This window comes from Hippocampus zosterae, chromosome 5, assembly GCF_025434085.1.
Source record: "Hippocampus zosterae strain Florida chromosome 5, ASM2543408v3, whole genome shotgun sequence".
NCBI lineage: Eukaryota > Metazoa > Chordata > Actinopteri > Syngnathiformes > Syngnathidae > Hippocampus > Hippocampus zosterae.
In genome coordinates this window covers 2,319,305-2,336,144 of record NC_067455.1, presented here as the reverse complement: position 1 = coordinate 2,336,144, position 16,840 = coordinate 2,319,305, and the positions used below count along the sequence as shown (strand labels likewise).

The following is a 16,840-nucleotide window of genomic DNA, read 5'->3' as shown; positions in this document are numbered from 1 at the left end:
AGCACTTGGATTTATTTTGCTACGAATCCCAAAATAAATCACATAAAAGCAGTTTGAAGTTGAACATACGAATCCACTTTTGATCATTCAACAAGCAAATGAGACAAGAATCCCACTCAGCATGTTGCTCAGATGCGTCGTTTATTCTTTCCTCTCTCAATCTCACATACAGATCATCTCACAATTGTGCAAGGACGCCAATGTCATGTTTCAAGCTTTTTAGAAGTACCCGACTGACTCAAACGGAAGTGAAAGAAACAACAACGACAACAACAACAAAAGTTTCAAGGCATCACACCCAATAGCCTTTTTTTGCCCTCGCTGCTAATTCAAACTTTCTCACCGTCCGTCTACGTTCTAGTAGCTCAGCTACTTCCAAAAATGGCACGTTCCGTTATTGTTGAGAATTTATTGCGCGGGAAGAGAATTCACAAGCGTCAACCAACGGCGATACCGATCGGCCCCTTTTGCCAGCCCGCTCGCGCTTCCCTTAATATTTGCCTCGGTCGCACGTCTTTTTCAAAGTATTTTGAGTTGCAAGATTCTCAGTGCGGCCTCGAGGCCGCCGCGCGGCAGGCACAAGCGGACGCACGAAATCGGCTAACGGAAACTCGACGTCCAGTACGCGACGGCTCTGACGTCATGCAGCAGCAGCAGCAGCACGATAATCCTGATCGGTCTTCTCAGAGCAAATCTGGTTTTCTATTTACAGCGTTTCTTGGTTTACGGCTTTACAAAGCGATAGCGCTGACGGCGTCGTCATTTCATTGCTTTGCTCGTTCCTTTCTATGCGCAAACTCAAAAAAGAAGAGGACTTTATTTACATCAAGCACGTCGGTGGGGAAAGGGGCGGGGCGGGGCGGAAAGGGGGCGGGGTGGGTCGGAAAAGGGGCGGGGCGGTGGGCCGACACTGAAAGCACACTTCATTCCCCAAATACGGCATCACGCGGCTTTTGCGGCCCGATAAAAAGTTTCTCCGCAGAACTAAAACAAGCTTCCAGTCCGCGGCTGTAAGGCAGGAGAACGCCGAGTCGTGACATCGGAACGTTGAGCGGGAAAGTGAACGTCATCCGCATGCTTGGTGCGAATCGTAACACGAAATCATTTTACGGCGACGAGACTGCTACTAAATGCTCACGTTAACGGTCCATTTGTCAAGCTGATGTAAGACGGCGACGTAGGAAGATACATATTTGGACTGCGGTGGTGACGACAATAATGTTTGTCGGGCCCGCGCGGGGGGCGGGGGGGGGGATTCGGTGACGTGACGGCGCGCGAGTGTTTGGCAGATCACCTGACCGGAGCGGCCAAGTGTCAGGACTTCCCGGCGCCGGCCGAGGACGGCGGAGACGCCGAGCTTTTGTCGCTCTCTCGCTGGTCGCTGTCGTCGGAGGACGTCTGCGCCGCCGCGTTACTGCGAGAAACGGAGAAGGCAAAAAAAAAAAAAGTGCCAGACATCATCGTGACAATGACTGCCATTGACGGACGTGTCAAGAACATACTTGTCGCCGCTTTGCGTGATGAGTCTCCTGCAGGTCTCCATCTGGACATCCAGGCCTCTCTTCATGGAGCACATCTCCATGTACTCGTGCAGGTGGCGGTTCATGTCGCTCTTTGCTGTCGCCAACTCCAGCTGGAGGGGAACAGTTGGGACTCTTAGCTACCGCTACCGTTTTTCTCCTCGAAGCAACTTGCGATAGAACATAAATAGTACGGCGAGAAAAAGGATCTTTGGCGTGTTTAGCATTTAAGTGCTACACTGCCCCCTGGTGGTAACGGACGGCACAGCTGAATGTCCAGCACAATGGCGCATGAAATAATGACGCGGTTTTAACGGTGACTTTTAATGAGGCTTTTCCTGTATTTGCTTCAGAAAAAAGATTTGAGATTTGAATAAAATAGAACACAGTAGCGTGCCGTTGTACTTATTTAAAAAAAACATTTTACATTTCAATTCCAGTATTTTATTCCTATATTGACAGACAGTGTCGACGCTGATACCAATGCCAGTATCGGTTGGGAGTGGTAAAAAAAATTCCAAGCAAATGTTTCACCTCAATCTGGCCAATGGTCTCCTGATATTCCTTCTCTCGGGACTTGAACAAGCACTCGGTGTCATTAATCACTTTTTCCAGACAGTCGTCCTGGTGGAAGGGGGAAAAAGAACGCAGACTGTAAAACAGACACATGGGCCCACTCGATCGCAGAAGAGGCTAAAAAAAATTAAATAAAACAATTGAAATGTGCATGTAAAATATCTTAAATAAAACAATTGATGCTTATTTTTATGGCGGTATCTATAATTAATGCGATTGGAATGGAGTAAGTCATTAAAATGTTTACAACAGTTTATTATTTATTTTATTTTTAATAATAACATTAAAAAAGAGAAGCCTGAATTGTTATTTTAATAGTACAATTTATCTTTCCACCCTTTGATTTTCTACACTGCTTATCCTCAGTGCTGGAGCCTATCGACTGAAAACTGACATCAAAGTGCGCGCGGGGGCTCGTGTTGCCAACGTCATGTGACCAAACCCAGAAAACAGGAAACTTGTACGTTGACGTCAAATGAAGTTGACAGCAGAAGACGGCACGGAACAAAATGGCCGCCCCGTGAGATGGATACAAAACATGTGGATTGATCTGCTTAATCCTTGCAGTCATAATCAGTAGAGATGAACAAGGATCGATACCGGAGAGCGCTATCAGGGCCGATATTGGACTCCATTAAAGTATCCGATAATTGTGGAGGCTGCCGATACCCGCCACCGATACTGAAGGCGAAACCATCTGACATTGAGTAAATCATCCTGGGTAGCAGTTGGCACGATACTGCGGCGGTTTGAGACATTTTCTGTCACTGTGTTGAATGAAAATGTACCTTCTCCACACCGCACACCATTTTTCGGTGTACTTTTTAAACATAAATGTGACATGCGACAATTTTTTTCAAAGATGTAGCTGACCTCTCCAGGCGGGTGGGCGGGGTCGGGAGGCAGAGGGCATCCTGGGAAATCCTCCCACAGCAGCAGCGTTTCCTCCGTCTCCTCCCAGGCCAGGCTGTCGCAGTCGTCCTCAAACTCGCACTCGCGCCTGCAAGGCGGAGATTGACGTGAGAGACGGGGAAATCCCGAGTGGGCTCCTGCGCGCCTGCGACCGCTCACAGGTGATTGAGCATCCTCTGCATCTCTTCGTTGATCTGATTGGCTGACGAGTTGCCGTGCTGCTGCTGCTGCTGCTGCTGCTCGTCCTCTTTGGCCGCGCCGGCGTCGCTTTCGGATGTGCCGACCGGTTCATCGCCCTCGCCGCCGTTCCCGGCTACGGGGGTTTGTTTGCGACGCAGGCTTAATGACGGCTGGTTGTTTGTAACCTGCGCGTGTATTTTGGGGTTAAAAGGGAAAAGAGAAAACTGCGACTGTGGACATTTTCAAAAGTGGGGAGTAAAAGTAAAAAGTCATCAGAAGGCAAAGTACGGATATGTACGACTCATGGAATTTTTTTTTTTTAAATAATAATTTAAAAAAAAGATTTATTTGTACAACGGTGCGGAATATTTACAAATTCCTGACATTGTGAGAGTACTCTGAATGCACCACGTTGCTTGCGTATTAAGCTTGCGTAGGCTCAACAAAGGGTCAAAGGTCTAAACTCGGACGTTAGACTCTTATGTGATTCTGCCGTCCCCGAAACGTGAACGTAAGCTCTTGAATGAAAGGGTCCCGAACGTTCTGACCCGACGGAGAACCCGATCTGAAAAAAAGTCATCCACCTGGTACATCTGGATGACGTCTTCGCAGTTCCTCTGCTGGGCGACGTCACAGAGGCGAGCCGTGATGTCGATCCTGCGGCAGATGTCCATGTCCACTTTCATGGCTTTCTCCTGAATCTTGGTGTCCAGATCGGACAGATTCTACAGGAGCGTCCGACACGGGGAGAAAGAAATGTGTTTACATTACAGCATATGTCCCCCCCCCCCCCCCCAAAAAACCCATCTAAAGACATTCATTCATCTTCCGAGCCGCTTGATCCTCACTAGGGTCGCGGGGGGGTGCTGGAGCCTATCCCAGCCGTCGTCGGGCAGTAGGCGGGGGACACCCTGAATCGGTTGCCAGCCAATCGCAGGGCACACAGAAACGGACAACCATCCACGCTCACACTCACACTCACACCTAGGGACAATTTAGAGTGTTCAATCAGCCTGCCATGCATATTTTTGGAATGTGGGAGGAAACCGGAGCACCCGGAGAAAACCCACGCAGGCCCGGGGAGAACATGCAAACTCCACACAGGGAGGCCGGAGCTGGAATCGAACCCGGTACCTCTGCACTGTGAAGCCGACATGCTAACCACTGGACTACCGGACCGCCTCATTTATTTTTATTTTTTTTAATTAATAGGGCAAAAAGAATAAAAAACAGCCCTGTCGTTGGATTCCATTCTCATGCGCAGTTACACGATTCCAATTTACGACGGCGATATTTGGAATGACGTCGGCGGCGCCGCGCTCACGTTGCTCATGAGGCCTTTGAAGAGAACCAGCTCGGCCTTCAACTGCTGAACTCGGAGGGCCAGCTCATCCTGGCAGCCTTCGCTCTCTTGCAGGTCCTGTGCAAACACACACACACACACACACACACACACATTTAGAGGGTGTCAAAGTGAGGACCGGCCAAAATGTCCTCACTTCGTCAAAATGTCCTCACTCTGTTGGTTAAAAACTCATGCCGGTCCTCACAATGTCATGAGTACAAGAACACACACACACACACACACGCAAACCCCAAATAACAATCGCGAAGCATGAAAACATAAGCGAGCACACACGGACGACCTCACTGCGCACACGCTAGTCGTTTACATTGCGCAAGTGGTGGTCAGGGGCGGGGGCACGATAAAAGCTTTCTGCGGCAGTGAACCACATGAAAACATTGTAAATAGGAACATCGAGCGCAAGGAGACTCGGTCTATTGTCTGTTGGTGGTGTCATTGTCTTTTAACAGCGCCCCCTGTTGGGTCATTCATGCGCGGGCGCAAGATGCCGACGAGCCGAGGTGAACACATCAGTTTGGATCTGGAGTGTCAAACTCGGTTTTTGTCGCAGGACCACTTCGGAGTTACGTCTTCCCTCGGAGGGAAACATTTTCAGTCGTCGCATCGCGTTATTATTTCTACACAACAAATGATTGGATTACTAGTTTGGAAATGAGTCAACTGAAATAGTTTTTTTTGCAAAATCTTATTTACATTTCTGTGCACATTTTAGCAAAAGCATCCTGGAAGTTGACATGTTGGATTTACTTTTGCGGGCCATATAAAACGACGGGGCGGGCCAGATCTGGCCCCCGGGCCTCAAGTTTGGCACACACATGCCAAATAATTACCTCTTGCAAGTCGGCAATCTTCTGCTGCAGGTCGGTCCTCATTGTGTATTCTTCTTCCCATCTAGAAGTCAAACAGACGCAAGAGGTGAAGTACGGCGAGTCAATTCGAAACGTCTCGCTCGTTCTTTGGGCCTTTGTGCAGTTCAAGTTCTGGCATATTTTTTTTTTTATTGGGAACCAATCAGATTTTAGATTCAAAAAGGTGAGCGTGATTTTTCACTCCTCTCATTTGACAAGCTAACTTGTCTTTCGAAATGCAATATTTGATATTTTTCACACTTGCTGGCTCGGAAATCAACAAGGAATTCATTCATTCATCTTCCGAGCCGCTTAATCCTCACCAGGGTCGCGGGGGGTGCTGGAGCCTATCCCAGCTGTCTCCGGGCAGTAGGCGGGGGACACCCTGAATCAGTTGCCAGCCAATCACAGAGACGAACAACCATCCACGCTCACACTCACACCTCGGGACAATTTAGAGCGTTCAATCAGCCTGCCATGCATATTTTTGGAACGTGGGAGGAAACCGGAGCACCCGGAGAAAACCCACGCAGGCCCGGGGAGAACATGCAAACTCCACACAGGGAGGCCGGAGCTGGAATCGAACCCGGTACCTCTGCACTGTGAAGCCCACGTGCTAACCACTGGACTACCGGGCCGCCTCAACAAGGAATGAAAATGGACATTTTGATGGGGTCTTAAGTCTTAATGGAGTCATCGGGAGGGTAAAAAGGCCTTCCCCAAAATTGATCTTAAGGGAAGAATTGAGTGAGAAACCAAAGCTCATAAATTGCCGGTTTGATGAAAAATTTTAAAAAAGTCTCCGGCATGATGCTGAAAATCATCCTATAAAACTTTCAATACATTTAAAAGGCCCCAAACTCCCCACCCCCCGCCTGCGTGCGAATGCGGCTCCCTTCTGCAGTCTGCCGCATCATCTCATTAAGCATCCGCCGGCATCTCAGTCCACCAAACAGGAGACGTTACACTCGGAGAATGCGGAGAGGAGCGCGCACCCTTGAGCCAGGCGGGACGCTAAAGTACCCCACCCCGCCTTCCAGCAGTGCGTGGTGCATTGCAGATAGGCGAGGAGGAGTGAGCGAGGGAGGGCGGAGGAGAGGTGAGACTGGCAGTCAGGGTTGGGGTTGGTGGGGGAGGGGGGGGGTCACTAAGTGTGCGGTTACAAGAGTTTGTAAGATAAAAAAAACCAGGGGCGACAATTCCCCCAAATCATTGATTGTACATGTTGGATGACGATTGCAACATTTTGGGAAAACTGGAAAGAAGGAAAGAGCCCATAAACCAGATTTTAAAGCATTTCAATCAAAAAAGTAAACACCCCCCCCCCCATAAAAACACAATTACCATCTTCATAATTATGCCTCAAGATGTGATTTATAAAAATGAACCTAACCCCCGCCGTGTTCGACGCAGAACATTGATTAAAATCCGGAGCAAAAAAGGAGTCGTAACTGAAAAATACGTTTTCACTCATCGTCTTTCGAATTGGTAGAGTGGAAAACAATAGTGTGCCGCCATCTAGTGACTGACAGTGGGGTGGCACCCAAAATCAACTCCAGGCAATAACAAATTTGAATTAAAAATGAACATTAAAAAAAAAAAAAGAAGGCTCGTTCTAATAACGACTTAAAACTAACCTAATGCAAAATAACTTTAAAAAAAAAACACCGTCACAAAAAAAATCCTAAACGATTCTAAACCCGCTGCCCACAGAAGGCCGCAATGGGAACGTCTGACGGAATCGAAACGCGATTGACCTTCATCTGTATATTTAGAAGCCGACTTGTTTATGTCGTGCGTATTTTCCTAGCAACGGCACCTGGCCTTGTGTGAGCTATCGGACCGGGTGGGATTTATGCTGACTCAGCGAGAGGCAGCTGAGCTGCACCTGTTCGGAAACGGAAACATTATGAAAAACAAAACAAACATGCAACAAATAAAAAATAACAAATAAAAAATGCTTGGAAGTGGTACGGTGCAATAAAGTGGCACCTCGATATACTTTGCCAAATTTCCGCAGCATCCCCACCATTGTGGGACGAATAAAGGATATCTTATCTTATCTTATCTTATCTTATTGACGAAAAATTTCAAATGGGTGGTAAAAAAAAGTCTTTGGCGAGGCGATAAATCATACATGCGTCAAGCAGAAAAAAGTCCCGATCATTCTTACTTCACGATTTTCAACAGTAGCCTACAATACCGTACATTATAGATCGTTTTTTTTTCATGCCATCAAATAAATGTTGTTTCTGGGATTGCTGGAACAGATTAATGGATTGTCAATTGATCTCAATGGGGAAAGTTGATTTGCATTACAAACAGTTACCAGCGGAATTTTTTTTTTTGCCTTTGTGATTTGAAAATCGCATTCCATTACATCGTCGTGTCCATTTGAATCCGATTACTTCCTCATTCCAAGTTACAAAGCGCAGTAACGGAACAATTTGACTTTTGAGTTAAGATACTGTTATGATTTTATTTACCTGCGCTTATATTCATCCCGCTCACGTTTGACTTTAGCCAGGACGTTGTAGAGCGCTCGGATCTCGGGGGTGATGGTGTCGATCTGGACACCGACTCCATCCGGATGCATCCAGGAGACCCCCGGGCTGGTCGGACGCTCCGAGCCGTACCTGCGAGCCGGGTTGTAGGACCAGATGGTGCCCGGTAGGAAGCGAGGAGCCGTGGTCACCGAGCGTCCGCCGCTTCTGGACACGGGCGAGTCGGTGGATGGGGACGCTTGGCTGACGGTGATGGCCGGGTTGCAAGCGGCGTCGGTTCGGGTAGACGCCGCGTTGTCGGGAGGCAGGCAGGACACGCTCGCGGGCCTTCTGGCTGAGTTGTTGGTGTTGTGGAACGAGAGCGAGCCGGGTCTGAGCGGGATGGCCCCCATGAAACCCGTCTGCACGCCGGCCTCTTGCGTGTGCGGCCTGCAACCGTTGTTGGCCTCCCCCGCCTGCTGCAGCTGCTTCTCCAAAACCTTGTTCCTGCGCTCCAGTTCGTGCACCTTGGCCAGGAAGCACCTGAATCTCAGGTTGAGGGTTTTGAGCACGCTGATGTTGGAGCCCAAGTCGTTGCGCAGAGCCATGGCGGCGGGAGGATGGGGGTGATGCTGATGCTGATAGTGGTGCAGGTAAGGCGAGCTCTGGGAGGGGAACTCGGGTCCCGGGTACTCGGGACCGGGGAGCACACCCAGCAGCAAAGACGCCGGGTCCGGAGATCCGAACACAGCGTCCGGTCGGAGGCCCGAGGGGGATTCTGGCTGTCCAGAGGCCTGATTCGGCTGCGGATGTTGTTGGAGATGAGCCGGGGCCCCCAACAATGGATTCATGCTATGGTACGGGAAACTAAAACGCTGCAGATCTGGCATGAACACGAGCGGGATATGGCTCTCTTCAAGCAGAATAATGTGAATAAAACCGATGAAAAGAAAGAACCGAGTCACTGAGATACGCAGCGTTTACCTTCTTATATAACTGTCTCGGAATTAAATTTATCCTCGCAGATTAGAAGAAGCGTTTCACGTCGAGGAAACTGCTGCTGCTGCTGCTGCTGTCGCCTCAACTCGGTGACACACGGTCCCCCTCCCAAAAAAAATATTCCCCAAATGACCAACACGAAAACGGCGACACGGTGGAGGATTTGTCCCTTAAAAGGCGAATCAGGGAGATGGATGAAGGAGAAATCTGATAAGAGCGAGTCCCTCCGAGTTGTGGCAACAAAATGTGACCGCAGGACAAGTGCAGCTGATACAAGCTTTACCGTAATGGCAAAAGAACACGAGCAGCACGTCCGTGTAACTCTCTTGCCTCACCCAATTGCGCCGCTACGACCAAAATGTGAAAGATGACTGATCTCTTGATCAGCACTTGTGTGGAAATTCTGAATAAACATGTAGCCGAACTAAAACGACAAAGAGTAGAAATGATTGAAGGTCTTTTTACATGTGGTACTACGTTAGGCAATGCGGATGTTGAGAAAGTCTGCCCCCTAGGAGGCTGTGAATGGTATTGGGTGACGTCACAACAATCCGATTAATTCACGTTTGGGAGATGCATGAACGCTTCCCAAAGTTAATTTTGCTTTCTATCTATCTATCTATCTATCTATCTATCTATCTATCTATCTATCTATCTATCTATCTATCTATCTATCTATCTATCTATCTATCTATCTATCTATCTATCTATCTATCTATCTATCTATCTATCGTTTGCTGATTTTTTAAACGCAGTTTATAACCTCCCTTTTATTTGAATTCCACTTTCAACCACAAGATGGCGGTACAGCACAATGTTTGACACGGGTGCTTGCAGGTGAAATAAGAGCGAAAACGAAGAAGAATTCCACGACGAGCCTGCTTTTCTTCTAATTATTGAACGTACGGCTTAATTTTGCTCTATTTACTGCACTTTGTATAGTGCAGTGGTTGTTTTAAAGTGCTCTGTAAATACAGTTGAGTTAATCCTGTTTTTATGTCTACCGAAGGCAGTGGCTGTAGGTTCATTTTATAATGCGCATCTTTGGCCGTGACTGATTATCTAATGCAAGAAAAGTTTAGAAAAAAGATTACCGTAACGGTATTTTTGTCTTATTCGTTGCTCTTGCTCCTACTCACTATATTTGAAAAAAATACTTTAAATGCTATCACACAATGCCTACGGAGTATTTATTAAGGGAATTTCTATATCATGGATTTCACTTCTTGTGTGGGTACTCTGGAACATAACCCTCGTGATGGAGTTTGGGGTGTGGGGGGGTTACTATATTTGTGTTTTTGATGTGTGCCTCTAAGGGGGGGGGTAGTGAGGACCTTGACAGTCATTTTTGCATGCGAGTTTCCCATTCAATGGCTGACTATATCTCTAACATGACAATATCCGATTGTCAAGGCATATAACTTTTGTATTTGTGTCACTGGAGTTGAGCACAAATGCCACAAGAGGCCGCCAGTCTCACAAAGAGGACTTTTTATTTCTCCGCCGACTGCATCGCTGCAGTACCACAGACACTCAACACCTTCAACTCCTCGCGAGTGCAGAACAGGACATTTCAGAGAAGGAACGCTTGGCAAATAATTCCTTTGTGATCTGTGGAAAGGTGTGTGTGTGTGGGGGCGTGGGGGGGGGGTCTCTCTTCCCAGGCAGCGGGGTTACTCTAGTAAACGCAACAAGGCAGAGCACCACGTGTACAGCGTTAAACTTTTTTTTGTTGTTGTTGCTGTACATGTAGAACTCTGATGTGGAGAACGTGGCAAAATGCAGAATCGCCCGACTGAGTTTACTCCTTGGAAGCCATGTGGGCCATCAGGTCGCACACGCGGTTGCTGTAGCCAAACTCGTTGTCGTACCTGTGAAGAGAAACAAAGTCGTCAGTCATTGAGAAACCATCAGAATACTTGAAAAAAAAATTTCTAAACAAGTATCTGTAATTTGTCCGATCAAGATGGAAGACATACCAGGAAACCAGCTTGACAAAATGGTCATTGAGGGCAATGCCAGCGCCAGCGTCAAAGATGGAGGAGTGCGTGTCACCGTTGAAGTCTGTGGACACAACCTGCAATGGGGGATGTCACAATTATCGATTAAAAAAAAAAAAGTGACTAAAATTGAGCACGACGCTCACGTACCTGGTGGTCTGTGTAGCCCAGAAAGCCCTTCATGGGTCCATCAGCGGCAGCCTTCACCACCTTCTTGATGTCGTCATACTTGGCCTGGAGAACGCAAGTGACATGTAATGTAAGTAGAATCAAGACGAAGCGGTACTGGAACAAAATGTCCAATCGTGTTGTCACCAGATTGACTTTTGCAGGGGTTTGCGTTACAAACGATTTGGAAGCAAGGACACAAGTTTCCCGCCTCGATGGGTTGCCGACTACTTGCCGACTACTTGCCTCTGTTCATGATGACAAAGTAAATTCATCTACACGTCATGACCACGCCTTAAAGCAATTATGTGCACTCGCCAGCCGCGACCAGTTTACTTGACACATTTGTGCCCCGTGGCAACTCGCAGGAGAGTACCATCCAGGTTTTCTGCCTAAACGGGCTGCCTACTACTTACAATTAATATTCAAAACCATTTTTTTTTTGAAAGCCATGGTGGTATGCAAGTATTTTACTCATTAGCAACCATCAAAAAAAAAGCAAGCGCTTTGATCCAAGACCTTTCACTGCCTAAACGGGCTGCCTACTGCTTCTGACTAACGTTCGTATCAAAGTAAATTTAGTTGGATTGACGCAACGGGAGGTAAACAACATTCGATTCCTGGCACGAAGCAGCAGCGGGCACATCAGCTTTGGACTAAGCTAGTTTTTTGACTAAACGGGCTGCCCTCAAACTGGAAGCAACCAGGAAGACGGCAACTGCAACTCAAATCATTTGGGCAAAGAAACGCACGCCGTCCTTCTATTTCCGGCTACTACTCACGGGTTTCTCCAGACGAACGGTGAGGTCCACCACGGACACGTTGGGGGTGGGCACACGGAAGGCCATGCCGGTCAGCTTGCTGTCAAATAAGCACAACGTGTCAACTTGCCTGGAGTCTTAGAAACGGTTAGGTGGAATTTTTGTTGTTGAAATTTTACCCGTTGAGCTCAGGAATGACCTTGCCCACGGCTTTGGCGGCACCGGTGGAAGCGGGGATGATGTTCTGGCTGGCGCCGCGGCCGTCCCTCCATAGCTTGCCCGAGGGGCCGTCCACGGTCTTCTGGGTGGCGGTGATGGCGTGAACCGTGCTCTGGCGGGCAGAGACGAGAACTTAGGTTAGTAAATTGCGCACGCTTTTGGGAAGTCAAACAAAAACAAAGCAAAGACATGCTTGAAATAATAGACGGTGCTTCCCTATTATTATCGGTTACGCATTTCCCTTGGACACGACTACAATTAGTTTAATTCGTCTCGAATATTCTTCTAAATACACCTGAGCATAACATTGTAGTTTTACGAACATTAAAAGAAAACAAAAATTAAATATAGATCAATTTACAATGAATAACTATTAATATGTTCAGCCTGTCAGGGAAAACATTTGAAGTGCATCGATTTGACCGAAATTTAAAAATAAATAAATAAATAAATGAGTGCCACTGCCACCTTCTGGAGTGGATGAGCTGTTACACCAGTTCAGACGAAATAAATAAATAAAGTGCGTGGCACTGCCACCTTCTGGAGTGGATGTGCTATTACACCAGTTCAGATGAAATAAATAAATAAATAAATAGATAAAAAGCGTGTCACTGCCACCTTCTGGAGTGGATGTGCTATTACACCAGTTCAGATGAAATAAAAAAATAAATAAATAAATAATTAAATAAAAACACGAGTCACTGCCGCCTTCTGGAGTGGATGAGCTATTACACCAGTTCAGATGAAATAAATAAATAAATTGCGTGTCGCTGCCACCTTCTGGAGTGGATGTGCTATTACACCAGTTCAGATGAAATAAATAAATAAATGAATGAATGAATAAATAAATAAATAAAATGCGTGCCACTGCCACCTTCTGTAGTGGATGTGCTATTACACCAGGTCAGATGCAAAAAAACAAAACAAAAACAAATTTAAGGTCATATAGATAGCTATCTCTCATTAAAATTTGACCAGCGTAATCAGCCTCTCCTGTGAGTAGAATGTTTTTATCTTTCACTTTTTCATCGTGAAGCATTAAGTCCCCGATGAAGCACCCCGCCAACCGTGTTGCCAAAGTCGTCGCACGTCGGGATGCTCACCATCAAGCCCTCAATGATGCCAAAGTTGTCATTGATGACCTTGGCCAGGGGGGCCAGGCAGTTGGTTGTGCAGGAAGCGTTGCTGCCGAGACCAAACAGTTGAAGCATGAAAAATAGTCTCGCCGGTACAGAGAAGCGGCATTCGGGCACTACTCGCAGTTTCTCACCTGACAACCTTGAGGGAGTTGTCGTACTTCTCGTGGTTGACCCCCATGACAAACATGGGTGCGTCAGCGCTGGGTGCGGAGATGATGACTCTCTTGGCGCCGCCCTTCAAGTGGCTCTGTGATGAACGTATGGGATTGGACCGATTAGCCATTTTGTCATAAAAGGGCTACGGTAGTAGATGAGACCACGCGGTACGTACGGAGGCCTTCTCGATGGTGGTGAAGACACCGGTGGACTCCACCACGTATTCAGCACCAGCATCGCCCCATTTGATGTTGGCGGGGTCCCTCCTGCACAAGACACAAAGTTAGCACTTAAGAAGACAATTGATTCAATTTGTCCATCACACCACACATGCTACTGAAGACATTTTTTAAAAAAAATCTCCTTTTTATAAAGGCCGTTTCGGACTCACTCGTGGAACACGGAGATCTTGTGTCCGTCGATGACCAGCTTGTCACCCTCAGCCTTGACCTCGCCATTGAAGCGGCCATGGGTGGAGTCATACTTGAACATGTAGACCTAAAAGGGGAGTGGGGCGGGGGGGGGGGGGGGGGGTTCTAAAATGAAAAGTCCGACCAACCTGGACAGCAGTTCAAGACCCGAAACCTAAAACTCACCATGTATTCCAGGTCGATGAAGGGGTCATTGATGGCCACAACCTCCACCTTCTTGGAGTGGAAAGCAGCACGCGTCACCAGACGACCAATGCGGCCGAATCTGACAAAGAAGACAAACACTTGAACATGTTAGCCCGGCCTTTAGGTGGCGACGCAAGCTGCACAATTAGAACAAAATTAGAGTACCAAAAACAAAAAACGCACCATGAAATGGTCTACGATCTGATTTTGTTACTGTCCAGAAAGGGGTGCCGCAGGGTTCTGTGTTAGGCACCCTCTTATTTGTCATTGATAATCAATAATTTAGGTCTAAATATGCCCGATGCAAAGTTGCCTCAAACGTTTGCCAACGTTTTCACCCTCAAACAGCCTCTTGGCCAAGACTTCCTTGTCAAAGACATTCTTAAATCTCAGCGTGATATTTCCCGGTTCAATGAAATGAAAATGGTACACAAACATGATAGGGGGGGGGAGTGAATTTTGGAGGGCAGGGACCGGCAGAGGAGTGCGGCAGTTTTTTTAACGTGCAAGACCCTCTAATGAGGGTCCAAAGTCAAATGTGCCAGTTGGCGTGATGACGACAAGCGCTGCGTTTGATCAACGCTTGTTACTTTTTAACTGTGGAGTTCAAAATACACTTCAACGGATGGGGCGGATCGATGGCAAACATCCAAGTGAGCCAATGGAAGTCGGGGGGGGTTTAAAAAAAAAAAACAAAAAAAAAACATCTGTATACATGTTCAACTGCTATCTGCTAAAGGTCAAAGTGCAGTTGTGACCGGGACGGCCGCATTTAATCAGTCCTATTCTTACCCAACAGCGCACATCACATTGTGAGGCTTCCATACAAACATGGAAATCTGCAGTCATCCACATCGGCGGGGGTGGGGGTTAGGGGGGGGGGTGTAAGGGGGTAAAAATAGCTTGACATTTTCCCTTGAGTGTGTCCCAAAGGCTCACTTGCGAAGGCAGCACAGATTACATTGCAACACATGTAAGTCCCCCCCCGCCCCCCCCCCCCCCCAAAAATAACTTACCCGTTGATACCGACTTTCACCATTTTGCCTGAGTTGAGCGAGTCCTCTGCAGAGAAAAAAAGAACAACAACGGCGTTAGTGAGCAGAACAACATTTTGGATCAAAACAAACAAAAACCCCCAAAAAGGGTGGGAGGGGGGTAATAAATGCTGCTTTCCATTACCGTTTGTGAGATGCCTGAATCTATCCAGCGACTCCAGGTGAGAGTGGGGGAGAGCAAAGTTGAAGTCAGCTTTTTATGGGGGAAGTGGACTTTGAAGCCACACCCCCCACACCGCCCCCTTTTTTTTTTTTTTTTTTCTGAGGGACACCACACCCCCCCCTCCTGCCCTTCTGAATGTCAAGGTCAACCAGAGCAGCTTGCAACAGGGCCTCTTTTGCGCGAGCTCCAGGAGACGCCACAATTGTGCACGCCGGCAACGCCCGCCGCGGTTTCGTTTACGCCTGAGGGTCCGTCGCTGACCTTCTCAGTACGTACACATTTACACACACGTGCAGGGGGGGGGGGGGGCATATAAAGAGGCAGCAGACTGGGGATCGGATCTCTTCCCGCATTACTGTGACATTTCACATCCAAAGACCATGACCCCCCTCCACTTTACGGACTTATCTGGGGACGTGAACTTTTGTAATCGTATAGCAGGCATATTGTCAGAAATGTAGGAAATTAACTCAAGTGTTAAATCCGTTTTGTTTTTTTTGAATAGGCCAGTGAGCTACTCATGTGCCACAGCATGTGGCTGATGTCCGCGGAAAGAAAAGGTCACATTACGCTCATCCATGTGTAAAAGTTCTTCCAATTTGAGTATATTGCAAAAGTGCCGCGAGGTTACACGGGAGGGCCTCGCAACCCAAGTTTTGCCACATACTGTACAACGTGCAATATATTGACCTTTTTTTTTTGTGTGTGCGCGGACGCACTATCAGCTGTGTGTTTGCAGACGTGCCATTGTACAGCGGCGGCGGTGACGTGCACCCCGGGTACAGCTGAAGAACCAAAAGCTTGGCCGCGTGCGTGCCGCTCCACAGCTTAAGGTCAAAGAGGGGAAGTAAAGGGCAGGCTAAGATTAGACGGCGGCTGACTGCTTCACACTTGGAACGCTAGACTTTGGGACTACTCGCGAGAAGTTGTGCTCATAGCAGAGAAAGAAGCGGAAAGAAAGGAAAATCAGCCTAAAGACGACGGCTCACACGCGCGCTCATGACAGCAAAAGAAAATGACGAGGTGGCGTTCCCCTCTGCCAAGGAGGAAATGGCCTTGAAATGTGGCGCTTCAAACACACCAGAGAAAGAGGACAGCAAAATCCCCAAACCTCAATCCAATAGAGATGAGACGGGAGGCATCAGAATGTTTCTGGGGCAAAAAAACCCCAAACAGTAATTGCAGAGGGGTTGCGGAACGCAAGCGTCGGGAGTATTCAAGCGCCGCGCAACACGGGCGCGAATAAATTTTCAGAAAAGTCAACATTCAAGTATCTGCTCTATCGTATTCTTGAGTCTCGGGAAAGCAAAAGCTTCAAGTCTTGCTTCAAGTTCTACAGTCCCATGTGGGTTTTGCCAAGAAATTGAAGTGAAAAGGAGGAAAGGTCATTAAATGTCATATATCAGTGTTATGGTTGCCTTTTTAATTTATTATTATGATGCTCATCCAAGATCCTTTGACGGGTTTATGCAAATTAAACCCAATCTAAAAAAAAAGTCAAGTCTAGGGGAGAGCAGCTCGCACACCAGTGAAGCAAAACTGAGCACAACTGTAAATGGAGTTAAGCTGCCATCTAGCGGCTAATGAGAGAAAGGCACGCATTAACTTGGAAAATGTGATCGGTTCCGAATGCACAACTGTAAATTGAGTTAAGCTGCCATCTAGTGGCTAATGAGAG

At 47.5% G+C, this 16,840-nt stretch overlaps 2 protein-coding genes across 2 annotated transcripts; both read right to left on the bottom strand.

The window, feature by feature from the left end:
• Window positions 1-128: 128 nt before the first annotated feature.
• On the bottom strand, window positions 129-9,161 carry iffo1b (intermediate filament family orphan 1b). The gene is made up of 9 exons (XM_052065102.1): window positions 7,889-9,161; window positions 5,385-5,445; window positions 4,513-4,608; window positions 3,773-3,913; window positions 3,168-3,373; window positions 2,970-3,096; window positions 2,055-2,144; window positions 1,503-1,633; window positions 129-1,414 (listed from the first exon to the last, which is right to left on the bottom strand). Exons 1-9 carry the CDS (start codon window positions 8,773-8,775, stop codon window positions 1,315-1,317), a joined length of 1,839 nt encoding a protein of 612 aa, XP_051921062.1. The 5' UTR covers window positions 8,776-9,161; the 3' UTR covers window positions 129-1,314.
• A 1,197-nt stretch (window positions 9,162-10,358) lies between these two features.
• Window positions 10,359-15,230, bottom strand: gapdh (glyceraldehyde-3-phosphate dehydrogenase). The gene is made up of 12 exons (XM_052065267.1): window positions 15,124-15,230; window positions 14,961-15,006; window positions 13,924-14,023; window positions 13,719-13,825; window positions 13,503-13,593; window positions 13,303-13,418; window positions 13,136-13,217; window positions 11,993-12,144; window positions 11,835-11,913; window positions 11,035-11,118; window positions 10,864-10,961; window positions 10,359-10,755 (listed from the first exon to the last, which is right to left on the bottom strand). The coding sequence occupies exons 2-12, from the start codon at window positions 14,981-14,983 to the stop codon at window positions 10,686-10,688; spliced, it is 1,002 nt and encodes a 333-aa protein (XP_051921227.1). The 5' UTR covers window positions 14,984-15,006; window positions 15,124-15,230; the 3' UTR covers window positions 10,359-10,685.
• Between the last annotated feature and the right edge of the window lie 1,610 nt (window positions 15,231-16,840).

Coding starts and splice junctions, on each gene's coding strand:
- iffo1b (XM_052065102.1), bottom strand. CDS start 8,775: ATGCCAGATCTGCAGCGTTTTAGTTTCCCGTACCATAGCATGAATCCA. Junction 3,374..3,772: donor ACGTCATCCAGATGTACCAG/GTGGATGACTTT, acceptor ATACACGCGCAG/GTTACAAACAACCAGCCGTC. Junction 1,415..1,502: donor ATCACGCAAAGCGGCGACAA/GTATGTTCTTGA, acceptor CGTTTCTCGCAG/TAACGCGGCGGCGCAGACGT.
- gapdh (XM_052065267.1), bottom strand. CDS start 14,983: ATGGTGAAAGTCGGTATCAACGG. Junction 13,826..13,923: donor TCATCGACCTGGAATACATG/GTGAGTTTTAGG, acceptor CTCCCCTTTTAG/GTCTACATGTTCAAGTATGA. Junction 13,419..13,502: donor CCACCATCGAGAAGGCCTCC/GTACGTACCGCG, acceptor CGTTCATCACAG/AGCCACTTGAAGGGCGGCGC.